The 14,126-nt window shown below is 35.4% G+C and overlaps 1 protein-coding gene across 3 annotated transcripts in view; it reads left to right on the top strand.

Annotated features, from left to right (window-relative positions):
- Window positions 1-14,126, top strand: part of Nipped-B (Nipped-B cohesin loading factor) — a 228,697-nt gene that overhangs the window by 181,746 nt on the left and 32,825 nt on the right. For all 3 annotated transcript variants that reach the window (XM_069838332.1, XM_069838333.1, XM_069838331.1), the window contains 3 exons: window positions 2,881-3,156; window positions 8,615-8,849; window positions 12,489-12,643. In XM_069838332.1, the coding sequence (XP_069694433.1) occupies window positions 2,881-3,156; window positions 8,615-8,849; window positions 12,489-12,643 (666 nt within the window). The remainder of the gene's footprint in view (window positions 1-2,880; window positions 3,157-8,614; window positions 8,850-12,488; window positions 12,644-14,126) is intronic.

Here is a 14,126-nt window from a genome sequence, read left to right as displayed (position 1 = left end):
TACTAGAAAATAAGCGTGTCTTTAAGTGCCACCAATACACTAAGAACAACAAACTGACCAGCAAAAATTTACAGAATTTTATTACGGTCGAGTGAGGAACGTTGTTTGAGAGAGAGAGTTAACAAGAGTGTGGGGTATTGTAACTGTATTAGGCTTTAAGTGCTCAGGTAGAGAGCCAGGTAAAGGGTCGAATACCATCGAAAATATTCCATAAAAATAGCATATTATGCGGGACTTGAGCGCAACAAATGGGGTATTTTATAAAGGCATTATATATGAAATGTGCTGGGACCAGACAAAAAAAGCGTATTACACGGGATAGCATATTAAGCAGGCGCGTCTTATCAAGGTTTTACTGTATTTTATATGAAAACAAATGGGATAGAAACACTTTGTCAGAAAATAAAGATTTGATGTACTGCCCGTGCCTCACTTCCTGAGCTGTTTCTTTGTGGGGCGAGACACAGAGGGGGGGAGTGGGAGGTCCTGGGTACCACATGTGCCTACTACCCTATGTTCAACACATCGGCCTTTTCAGGATTCCTTTCGTCAGCTATGGAGAAAGATCAACCATGGACAAGCGAATGTATAGGCTGTCCCCTCACAAAACAAATTATATCCTTCTCATCAATTCCTGTAACTAAACAGTAATACCAGTGGTAGACTACAGTTTCTACTTGAGATTATCGACCTAATCGCGATTACGGTTGTCATGTGTACACATCCATAAACTCTTTCCTCTATGGCAGTGTTTCTCAAAGTTTTTCCACCGCGAAACCCCTTTTAATCTAAAGTGTAACTGCGGAATCTTTGTAATATTTTATTAGTATTTAATAGTTAACAGACAAGTGAAAGCTAGTATCTCAATAATTCTGTTCAGTGGGATGAATGTATTTGCTTTTTAAGCCTGCAATCTGGTTTTATGGCAGAAAGTTGTAGTCTCATTTCTACTGTACTTCTGCATTTTGTCTTTTCGGTATTTTGTTTTAGTGAACACATACGCAGAGAATCCAGTGATGAAAGTGATAAGTATTATGGGTAATTTCCGTTTTAGATGTTCATTAAACATATTATTATTACCCATATTCTTGGAATATTATTATTACGCATATTCTTTAAATATTATTATTATTATTATCATCATCGGTGGTTTCATGTTATTTTTGATTCATATTTTCGTAATATTTATATATTTTTATAGTAACCACTAAGTATAAAATAGCCACCGGAGCAGCCCAGTTGGCTAAGGCGCTTGCCTATCGATCCAGAGTTGCACTCGGGCGCGGGTTCGATTCCCGCTTGGGCTGATTACCTGGTTGGATTTTTTCCCGAGGTTTTCCCCAACTGTAAGGCGAATGTCATGTAATCTTTGGCGAATCCCTGACCTAATCTCGCCAAATACCATTTCGCTATCATCAATCCCATCGATGCAAAATAACTTTGTAGTTGATACAATGTTGTTAAATAACCAAGTAAAAAAAGTGTAAAACAAAATTTAAAATCATATAGGGCTCACGGAACCCTGGAACATACTTTGAGAAATGCTGCTCTATGGCAATTCAGCAGTTGTCCAGACTGGATGAAGAGTGGCCTAGTGTGTACATACATTTTAGGAAATCGCCATCAGAGATAATAGCGATAGTGGTAACCACGATTAGAGTATCCAGTATTACAAACAGTAAAGACCCCTGCAATGGTATAGGATAATGTTTTCAGAACATGTAATATGCTGCCGTGCCACATGTTGCAGCTGCCGTGCCGGTCCGAGCAGACCTAAGAGGCGTGGTTATAAGCACTAGGGAGCACTCGGTTCAGGACGTGAGACATGGGCAGTACAGTACACATAAAGGCGTTGGTTTGTAATTGCAGTGGAGTTCATATTTTCCCTCTCTTATATTTAGGAATCCAATGGTTGAGAGTGAAAGGAAGATGGTATAGCATGCCTTTAATGAAATGTTCATTACTGTGACCAAGAAGGTGTCCTAGGGGTAGAATGAGTAACCTCATTAATAGGAATTGAAGTAATTTTATGTGACTATTACACTCTTACTACGTCATACTACTTTTGATCAATAAAACGGTACGAAAGGACGTATTTCAACCAATCATGGCTGCCTATCGCACAATTTTATCGCGTCCCTAGCATTTGTTACTTTGTTTGCCAACATTTGAAACTGCGCTGGTTTGGATGTCAAATATATATATAAAATTACAAACCACTCCAGTCGATGCACAGCAGTTTCAAATATGACTCGCATTGGCATTCAAGAACAAGAATTAATAAAAATCATTGATCATACCTATGCATCTTCTGAAATCCTATTTACAAATAAATGAAGAGCACCATTCGGAAATCCTGAATAAGTTGAATACACCATGTAGGCCTAAATCAACAAGTTCCACTTCTATTACGCACACGTCCAATATAACATCAATTGAACCACCAACCACATTCAAATTTGAAAATTGTACATTCAATAATTATTCCTTTTAAAGTTATTCATGTTTATTTTTTATGTCATCGTCGTTAATTAAAACTTCTCTAACACTTGTGTATATTAGGTTATGTTATAGCTACTGCTATATGATATTATGGATAGTCACGTATCAGAGATTGTTTAATATTAAGATTTATTGAAAATCATCTGTCATGTGACGTAAGTCAATTAATATTTTATTGTATTGGAATACTTCTTTACTTCTAATCTTTATGTACTTTCTTCTAATCGTGTAATAGTCAATTAAATCCCACTCGAGTTTTGATTTTCTCTAGATAAATCAAAACGTCTAGTGAGATTACTATTGATAAGTTGCTGGTTGTGTAATAAGTGAACTGACAATTTCATTGCTGCAAATATTAATGCATAATTTTTTCTTCAGCTTTTCAAACCAAAGGAGGACAAGGAAGATTCAACAAAACTGAATGTTGAGCCTCCGAAGGCCTTGCTGACTGCATGTAAACAGATAGTTGACTGCCTTATTGAAAATGTACTGAGGTTAGAAGAGACCAGCCTCGTGCAGGAGGAGCAGACCCACGGCTCGTCTCAGAGGCTGGTTGCATGCCTCACCACACTGTACCTGTTTGCCAAGATACGGCCTCAACTGCTAGTGGATCACGCAATAACATTACAGCCCTACCTCAGTCTCAAGTGTCAGGTATGATCTCAAATTTCCATACTTACCAGTGGTCAGCCATAGATGTTGGCCAGATGTTCCAAATTGTGGAATTAAACCTCATTTCAGTTTGGTTGATAGGATTGAATAGAAATATTAATAATGAATAATATTATTGAATTTTATTGCTGTTTATATTAACTGGCACATTAAAAAACTGCTGACAATAGAAGATAAATGTTTTCTCCACTGCTAGTTGCTACTCTATAACATACACAATGGGACAATCTGCAATGTGTCGCGCCCCCTGACTTCATAATACAAACTGACATTCCTAAATGTAACTAATTATATTAGTTGAAAATATTGTAAGAACTACACAAAAATATAGTCTAATATGTAACTGTCAAACATCTGTGACACTGTATTTTATATTCACTTATATACTTTATTTAATATTTTATTTTCTAGTGTGTACAGCTTTGGGGGGTGCAGGTATAAGAGGTAACAGCTACCAGTGTATCACTGACGGACTCAGGACAAGTAGAAGGGGAAAGAAATGCCTTCGCATCCTCTCAAGTTGTATGAAATGTCGTTTAGTAGCACTCTTCCTTAAGGATAGTGTGTTTTCCTTGTCTTATATATTTTGTCCTACATTATCATAAACAGTGTCTTTTCTTCATTCTGACCACCTGTCCAAGGCATTCCACTACTAGTGAATGTCTCAGTATTTGTTCAAAATCCTCGAAAGATTGAGAAAACACCAGTCTAGCTGAGGCAGCAGGTGTGTTTGCCTGCTGATCTAGTGTTGCTCTCGGGTGTGGGTTCAATTCCCACTTGGGCCGGTTACCTGGTTGGGTTTCCCAAGATTTTCCCTAAACATAAGGTGAATGTTGGGTAACTATGGCGAATCCTATTACCAAATCCATCAGTGACGGGTAACGTAGTAGATTATTATACAGTAGAACCACGATTATCCGTCGCAATGAAGGAGAAGGGAGGAACGGTTAATCGAAAAAGACGGATAATCCATTCTTCCTGTTCTAAAATTAATTTTATGTTCCTTTAAAGAAGTCTGTCACTTCTATCCGAACTTTACTACCAGCAATATTTTATCTCCGTTCTACTTCTCTGAAGTAAAACAATGTCCGGGAATGAAGTGTCATCTTCTTGCTCTGAAAACCTCATCTCATGAGGGTCTGCGCTGACTCAAGTGCAGTTTGTATGAAACACGCGATTAAGGCACTATATGAGTCGCCTAGAATCAAACTGCACTTTCTCCAAATTATGAAATATTGGATTAATTTATGTTTCAGTGCAGAATTTTGCAGGGAACGTGATAAACGCTCCTTTGGACTCAAACTGGAATTTATCTGCCTTAACTTCAGTAATAAAATCGCCGTTTGGAGTCTAATTGAACTAATTTTTCGTTTTTTTCTGAAAAATCAGATTTTTGGATAAAGTACATTTTGATCTCGGGTGACTAATTTTCTTTCCCTTCAGTATTATCATTGTAATTTACACTTGTAGCCTCATACGCAGATTGGAGTTTTGCTGGGTTTTCGTTATTAATTGAGGGGGGGGGGGAAGCAGAAAGACAGTCGGATTATCCGATGATTGGTTAATCAAGGCACAGATAATCGAGGTTCTACTGTATTCATCAGGTCTAATGGAGTTATTTAATTACTTTCCCTCCTATTGATAATTGTTGAACGTATTATATGCCAAATTTTGTATCATCTCATATTAGTATGTTGATTTCATTTTATTATGAAAATAACGAAATGTTATTTACCATATACCAGTATCTGTTAAACTACAATAATATGGATAGATATTGAAATGAAATCAAAATAAATATACAATTACAAAGACAGATTAAAAGTGTTAAAAGAAATGGTATAAGATCAGGTTAAAATGTACAAATGTTCATTTACATGAGGTTAAAACAATAGTATCTAAAACGTAATTTTGCTAAACTCATTGACACTGTAAAGTGGATTTGCCATCAATGTAAAGACACTAACCTTCTGAAAGTAAAGTTAGACTTATTTCTTATATTCATGGGTAAAGAGTTATAAAGTTTATATGATATGGAAATAAAACTATTGCTTGTAGTACTATAGTTGTACTTAGTTAAATATATATTTTCTGGAACGGGTTGAATAATTATGAATAGATGAATAAGTAGGAAGATTATGCACATTACTCTTAACATACAGAAGGCAATCGATAATAAACATTGACGGCAATGTAAGTATTCCTAGTTGAACGAAAAGTGGTTTACAATGAGTTCTAGAAGACACACCACAAATAATTCTCAATGCTCTCTTTTGAAGAATAAACAACTTAGAAACCGAAGTATGGTTACCCTACAAAAGCGTCCCATAACTTAAGTGACTATAAATATGGGCATAATAAACCGTGACTAAAGATTTATAACATAATGTTTGTCTGAGGATTCGTAACATGAAAATTCCTTTATTAATTTTATTAACAAGATATTCTATGTGTGTACATTGACTACAAGTAGCCATACTGTAGATATATCTGTTAAATTGAGAAAAATCCGTGGATCTTGTTCCGGCATAGCTCAGTTGGAAAGAGTGTCCAGTGCGCAGAGCTGAAAGTTCCTGAGTTTGATTCCCGGTGCCAGAACGAATTTTTCTAAATTTAATAGATATATCTACATTATGGCTACTTGTAATCAATGTATTCAATGAGGATGGCAAGACCTCATATTGTCATTGTTCCTGCTATAACTCCTATGTGCAAAATATAAAATTTTTCAGTAGGAAGAAAAAACACATTCATTCTCTGGCAGTAATACATAGGAGATTTTATTATTTGCTGTATCATTATGTAAGTTATTTAATAGAGCAAAAATCTGAAAATTGATAAATAGGTCACATATAATCTTTTCGCTGTAAGAAAAATCCTAATATAAACAATAGCACGTGACTGCAGTGAGGCTTCATTGGCCACTGTTTGGCGCCATAGATTCTCAGTACGTGTTCCCACCTACTGTTGTACATTCTGTTTCATGTTAAACATTTCCCGTTACTCGTTAAGTAGACCTAACCTCACTACTATGCATTCATTTGCTTAGGAAACATTTACTTTATAATTACTCTAATTAAAACTCACATAACTTATTATATACATTTAAGACTATTTGTTTTCTCCGCTTTTGAGAGGGTTTCTAGTCTTATGTTTAATAACCAAACACATCGAGGATGCAGAAGCGATACTTCAGTACTACGTGCTTACGTGAATAACTGCGAGCTCAAGTGACGCCAGCTTGTTACAAAAACAGACTACTTCGGTTATTACTGTTTGTATTCATCCGCGTTCATAGTACATAACAATATATAAAAGTAGCTTTTCTTTTACATATCGTTTTGCATATGAGTGAAGGTATATGTTTCACTGTATTTAACAACTAGAATTCAATTTTTTATTTTCAAATAATACAAGATGATAGTTTCCAAATACAGACTATATTTTCCTGCGTCTTGTGAGTGTTTCAACTAGTAGCCAATCACGGGTATGACAGCCACGTGCTTGTGTTTACATTAGGATTTTTCTTACAGCGAAAACCGTATGGGCTATTCCATATGAAATCGGACAACGAAATACCATGACATGTCAGAATTGTCTGAAAATTCGTACAGACGTTTAGTATATGGGAACTAGTAAATGTACAAATTTTGGCTTTTCTTAGCCCAGTAGTTTTTCAGATAAAATTCCTTAAAATTTAGCGTATTTTGTATTTTCTTCTTACTTTAAAGACGTACTACTACGCCTGGCTTCGAAATAAAAAATTAAGCTATAACTAATTTTGTAGTGCACATTTAAGTGTATTAATGGGGTGTAACACATATATTTTATTGTTTGTGGAAATTATGGATATGCTGTTTTTTGTGATTTATAACTTGTTACCACCAAAAAAGTATGGATATAAAATACTATAATATTAGTTATTGTTGAGACAAAAATCACACAATTTTTTTTAAAAAGCTATTTTAAATGAAAAGCCTTAAAATAAATATTTCAAGTCTCGCTATAAAAATAAGCGCTCCCTGCAGCGTCATATGGCGATGTGAGAGAAGCCAGAATGTTCTTATCAGCTGGCCTTGAAACAGCTGGTGTGTAGTCACAACACAAGCAATGAGACGGATACGTGACCCACCAGCCAGTCTTCTGCGTATATTATTACAGGGTGACAGTGGATATTCAGTTCCATTGTTTGAAAGTTTTCTTTTATTGTGTTGCAGAAAATTCAATAACTACTATATTAAGGTAAGATAATGTTTATGTATTGCCTTAAAAGCAAGACTTATAGATATCAATCATGCTATTACAGAATCGCGTTACAAAAATACACGTGCACATTATCAGTACTGAAAAGTCAAATCCTTTTTTATAGGGTGCCTAAAATGGAAAATCGTTTCAGGACAGATCGCTGCTTCAACCCCTTCCAACGATTACATAGAAAAAGGACCACAGAAAAGTTGAAGGTAGTGCTAAATCGGATGTTGGAAAAGTTTAACATTCCCATTAACTTAAAAAAAACTCTGTGAGAATGTGTAAAACTTGTTCCGTGCAATTATACAAGACTAGACCATCCCCTATGGATATTACCGGTACTTCTAATGAAACTTTTCTCCCATGCTGCCGATAGTGTAGAAGTAACCATCAGTAAACAGTAACAGGTTAGTGTAGTGATTATGTAATTATTTTAGTATTCAGAGAAATACATCTTTCATTTCGAGTTGTTTTCAGATGCGTGAACTACTCGCATGACGGAACCTACGAGCTGCTAGCGTTGGCCAACTACGCACGCTCAGCTTGCTGTGGGATGGAACCGCGCGGCGAAGAAATCCACGATGAGAATTCTTTTCTTTACTTTTTTTTCCACCCTTACCCAAAGAAAATTTTGGATCTGTAAACTGTGTTTTATTCTATATTAAGTCGCCCATATTGTCGTATTTTTATGTTTGAGCTATTTCGTCAAGAAAAAAGTAAAATAAATAAATCTGCCTAGTCAAGTGAATAAGAATTTTAAAAAAATTCCTCCAAATTCATTATATTACTCTCTGAGTCTGCTTTAAAAAGAGATGTCGTTGAAAATTCTACCACTAAATGTCTCTGAACAATGTTCTTCCAAAGCTAAGAATTTTATGAAAGTACGATAAATATGACGCTCTATAAAATGAAAAGTAATTCTAGTTGGGGATATTTTAATTCACCATTAGGGTTGTCCAGTGAAGGCCTTTCAAAGACATAAGCACCGCTTTTTTTAAAAAATGCAAGGTCAAATTTTCTTAAATTTTGTCCAATTTCACATGGAACAGCCCGTATAGGAGTTATTGCACGAACAACGACGATATATGAATATATATGTATATGTTATTTACCATGTTGTAACAGGCGGTAATTTTCAGTGTATGTATTAGGTTACATTGATTACTAGTGTGGTATTTCTTGCTGTTAACAGACACAGGGGGACTACCAGATAATTAGCAGCGTTGCTCGAACTTTGGAGTTGGTTGTCCCACTAATGGAACACCCAAGTGAAACATTCCTTGCTCAACTGGAAGAAGATTCTGTGAAACTGATACTGCAACATGATCGCACAGTCGTGGCGAGCTGCCTGTCATGTTTGGGATCCGTGGTCAACAATGTAACACGAAACTTCAAGCTTATTAGAGACTGCTTCCTGAAGTACTATGGTATGTACGAACAAGAAATTGCTTTTATCTGTTGTAAATGCTGGTATCGAGGTTTAATGTTTGCTCTTATCTCAAAAATGTTTCTATATAATTTAAATATTATTAGGAGTATTCTGTTTATATTCCACCTCTGCTTCGGCATGTGGGCGTGAGGCCAGCAGCCGGCTGGTCGGTCCAGGCCCTTCATGGGCTGTAGCGCCACGGATTATTATTCTGTTTATATGAATATTGTCAATCAATCAAACTCCTGTATCTCCTCATGAGGAGCATAGGGCATTCACAAAGTGCCTCCATCGGACCCTATTTGTAGCCAACTTCTTCACTTCGCTCCATGTTTTCCCCTTCCTAGCAATTTCCTCCAAAACTGTTCTCTTCCATGTATTTTTTGGCCTTCCTCTTGTTCTACTACCCTGGGGGTTCCAATCCAAAGCCATTCTTTCTACTGCTCCATCTTCTTTCCTGATTGTGTGCCCTATCCAATTCCACTTTCGTCTTTTGATTTCTATTGTGATTTCTTTCTGATTTGAAGGGTACACGGGAATAACGATCAAGGTCCATTTTAGAAAGATTCGAGAAGAACGAATTTTAAAGTTTAAACACTTCAATACTGTGTTATGTGTGTATTAATAGAAATTGACGTAGTGGAATGTCAAGAACGATTATTTCTTATTACTAGCTAGACCACATGATAGTACTTCCTTTCCGCTATAAGATAGCATTATTAACTCAATTTCGATTTTTGATGGACCTTGATCGTTTTTCCCGTGTCCCCTTCATTTGTTATCTTCCATAGTTCTGAGTTTGTGATTATATCTGGCCATCTAATTTTTAAGATTCTTCGTAAACATCTATTAACAAATGTTTTCAGTTTATTTTGTATAATTTTACTTGTTTTCCATGTCTCACAGCCATATAATAAGACTGATTTCACGTTACTGTTAAAGATTTTAATTTTTGTAGATCTAGATATAATATAAGATTTCCATATTGGGTACAACTGGACAAATGCACTATTTGTGAATATTGTTGTTCAGTTTAAAATATAAGTAGTGGCTGAGATGAACAAAACATTACCGAACAAATGTCTAAACTTGTTAGCCCATTAGTGCATTCTAAGTGTATACTACAAAGTGGACCACCACTCAACCACAGATGTACTGGCCTTCACATACTACAGGGGTGGCCTGTCTTCTGCCAAACTGTGGTCGTAATTTACTACAAGATAAACTCAAATGAAAAGATTACCTTATGCTGTAAATGCTGGAAATTGTGACCTTCTGTATTCGAGCATACTTCACATGTCTTCTGTAGTTCATTTTGACTTAGCTGCATCATTTAGGAGCAAAAGTATTATATGCGGAATTTGTACGATTTTAACTTAAAAAATTTAGTGGCGTGTTCAACTGAGGTTTTAGATGCCCTACCTCCTGATCTAATTATTGTCGCAAAGGCTTTTGAGAGTCTTGTTCCAATCAAAATCTTATTTCATCTAATTTTTCCTCTGTTAACACTCGTTTATTCACTCCAGGCTCCTTACATTGAACTAAACCTGTCTCCTTAAATTATTTTATGCTCGACCATGCCAAAATGTAGTAATTACACACCTGGTAGCAGCCCTTTAATGGACCTCATTGAAGTACACCTATTCATTAAAGTTCAGGTGTTCCACCAATCAGAAAACACCATTGTAGCAATATGAAAGCGCAAGTATCGATTATTCTCGGATATGCAATCGAAAGACAATTAGCGAAACATCACGGAGGCTGGAAATCCAATACTGTCGCAGAAGGTTATGTTCTGTTACTATAATAATTAGCGTTAATTGTAAATAATATTCAAATAAATTCAATTTGTCATATCGTTTTTCAATGTCTAAATCAATTTCAAGGTTATATCAAGATTAATATTTATTTTACTCTCTAGATTATATCAAGGTCAATGACATTTGTTCCTCGGAAAAAATCAATACTTTCGCGTCTGCGCACATCTCACAATTTACGAAATATTGCACAAGGTCACTTCCGCTCCCCAGTCAGATAAGAATAACATGAATACTTATGAATAATTTCAAGTTAGAAATATGGTCGAGCATAAAAAGTCATATGAAACTTGCCTATAATGGTAATTAAGATGCTCGTATGAAAATTATGAAACTCGCTTATGCTCGTTTCATAAACATACTCGCGTCTTAATTACTACCATTATAGGCTTGTTGCATAATGTACTATTACGGGTCTATATATTGTTGTCTTATTCAGCATAAGAAAATCGGGAAATTGAGAACAAAATTTTCTGACACACTTTCTGCACGAAGATTTTTGTATTGCAAATAAAAATGCGTTGTTCTGCAGCCTAGGAGCAGAAGTGGGACCTATTACGAAGATAAACAGAGCCATAAAATCTGAGAGTATGTAAGAGCTCACAGCCGACTGGTTTTCTTGCACTACTGTGGCATTTCATTTCATCCACTCTGTATCATAGGTTATTTTTATGAGTCAGATATGAATGCTGTGAATCTTATCAGATATTTCTAAAATAAAGTTTCATAAAGCTTAATTTTTCTTGCCTCTTCTAAATCTAAAAATGTTTCACATATCATGTTATTCTTCACCTTTGAGGCTAAGGGTCGTAATCATAAACGAAACTGAATTTGACTTTGGCTTTGGTAAGTCGAGATTTGACGATCTTGTTCTAATGTTGGCAATCACAATTATGGCCTTCTAAACGAATTAAATTAATGAATAGCTGAAGTAGAGTAGGCATTGCCCCAAGAAAAGCCATCTTTTGAGTCTCAAATCAGTAAACCAAATTGAACATCAGCAGACGTTAAGCGATTGTTGCAGAATTTTTTTAAATACTTCAATGTAAAATAATTGTGAAGACGTGAAAGATAAGAAGATGCCACCAATGACAGATTATGAAAGAGACATGCTACTAGAACTGGTGAAGACGTATAAAGAATGCAATTAAATATACAAAATCAATAGTAAACCATTAATTCTTATATCCATAGAGCAATATCGAAGTGAAATGAGAGTATTATTAATGGAACAGGTAATCCTTTTTTATTATTCTATTATTCATCAGTGCATGTTGAAACATGTTGAAACATGTTAATATTACTTAATACGGTCTATTTTTCAAATCTGTATCTTGATTTGAATTCATTATCTCTATAAAATTCAATAGAGTTTTGCACACGTCTAATAATATGCCGAGAAACATGAGGAGCTTCAATAATTTCCTGGATGTTATCAATCTTCTCTTTTCCAAATATCAGCCATTTTTCTTATGTCCACGAACGAAAGTCACAGTCGAAGTCTAGATTTTCGGCGACTTCGAAGTAAAGTCACGATCGAAGTTTACTTTCGTCAAAGTGTCGACTGTGAATAGAAAAATGGCGACTTTGTACTTTCCAAAGTCAACTTTGGTCCAAAGTCTCGTCTATGAATACGACCCTAAGATCTTTCTTTACTCACTCTTACTCTTTCTTTTTTCGTCTTATCGGAGCAAGAAATTACTTATGGACAGAAGAATCATTATAAAATAAAAAACAAATCGATGAAATCTACTTCACTGTATTCTACTGCATGGAGAGGCACATCTCAATTTCTCTCATTGTTTTTCCTATAATTTTAGGGTTCTTGAGGGACTACAGAAGGGATTACGAGAAGGATCCGACACTTCCAGTGCTGGTTAAAAGCCGTCCATTTTTCCGAAGAGCTCTTTTCACAGTTGGGCTCCTTCTGAGGCACTTCGATTTCACTGACAAAGATGTCATACAGGGACTGGAGGTAAGAATCAAGAATGTGAGTGTGTTTGATGATATATATACAGATGAAGCCAGTGAGAGAGAACATGTTCTTAGAAAGAAGCATCAGGTTCATTACAAGATATTCTTTGTAAATTTTTACCTACCAATGGAAAATTATCACTGTATCACCCTGCTTTCGGCTTTCAAAAAACTCAAAGCTATTTGACTTCTTGCAATAGTCTACACAAAGGATGAAAGCATGTTGTTATCATCAGGTTTGGAACCATGTTTGTAAACCTGAATGTTAGAAAACCATTTTTTTTTTTCTCTCTCTTTTTGCTCATATACTTACGAGAGACATGATGATTCAGTTACTTCGGAAATGAACACTCCATACTATTAATCTAGTGCATTATCCAATTTATATTGACTATTACACTTTTACTACGTCACACTACTTTTGACCAATAAAACTGTGCGAAAGGATGTCTTTCAACCAATCATGGCTGCTTATCGCACAATTTTATCGCGTCCCTAGCATTTGTTTACTTTTATCACTACCCTAGCATTTGTTTCTTTGTTTGCCAACATTTCAAACTGCACTGGGGCCTGTTTCATAAACACAGTAATAATATTAAGTAATAGCATTACAGTCATGAAAATAATTTTATTAATCGACTAAATTCTGTTTCATAAACGTTTTGCACGAGTCATAAAATACGTACAGTAATATTATTAATTTCTTAATGAGCGCATTCTATCAGACTTTGGTTGCGAATGGTCATGCAAGGTAAACAGTGGTTATAGTGTGTTTGTATCGTTTGCAGTCAGATGATTTGAGGTTAAGGCTGACAAACATAACAAAGTTGCTCTGCACACTACAGCTATTTATATTATCCTCTGTTAACAGTTGTTGAATGAAATAAGTTTTGAAGTGCTATGTTTAATAGCAACAACAGAGTAAATCGTAGTATGTGTAAAGGTTTGGGAGACATTTATTTCAGATAAGATTGTAAATCATTGCAACTCGAAGTTATTGTTTGTTATTTGATTAAGTTGATTTACGAGTAAAAGAAACAATTTGATAAATCTAAAATATTGTGAACAGATATTTATCATTCCTAATTGTTCACGTCTCTGCTGTTGTAAAGTTTGCAACTCCAAAAACAGTGTATCAGTGACAGAAGCGCGTGCGTGCGTGTGTGTGTGTGAAACTTGCACCTCGTTGTCTAAAGAAGTACCGTATGAAAATATTAAGCAGTGAAAACTTTTGATGATAATATTGTAGCAGCCTTATGGACAGTGTTAACGACAGGGTTAGTGGACCCTATAAAGCTTCTTATGCAAGATATTTCAAGTTCCGTTATAGTTCGGAATACTGCGCAAGTAGGCCTACTTACATAAAAAAAGCTTAAAAAATTATTGGTGCAAGAGTAAATAAATACAAATGCAATAACGACATAAGTACTTACGCGGTGAAGTCGTTCCTAGAAAATATCGTATTTGAGTTTGAATGTGTGGAT

Source organism: Periplaneta americana, chromosome 10, assembly GCF_040183065.1.
Source record: "Periplaneta americana isolate PAMFEO1 chromosome 10, P.americana_PAMFEO1_priV1, whole genome shotgun sequence".
Taxonomy (NCBI): Eukaryota; Metazoa; Arthropoda; class Insecta; order Blattodea; family Blattidae; genus Periplaneta; species Periplaneta americana.
Note: the sequence above shows the minus strand (reverse complement) of the source record. Positions and strands in the feature narration are given on the sequence as shown.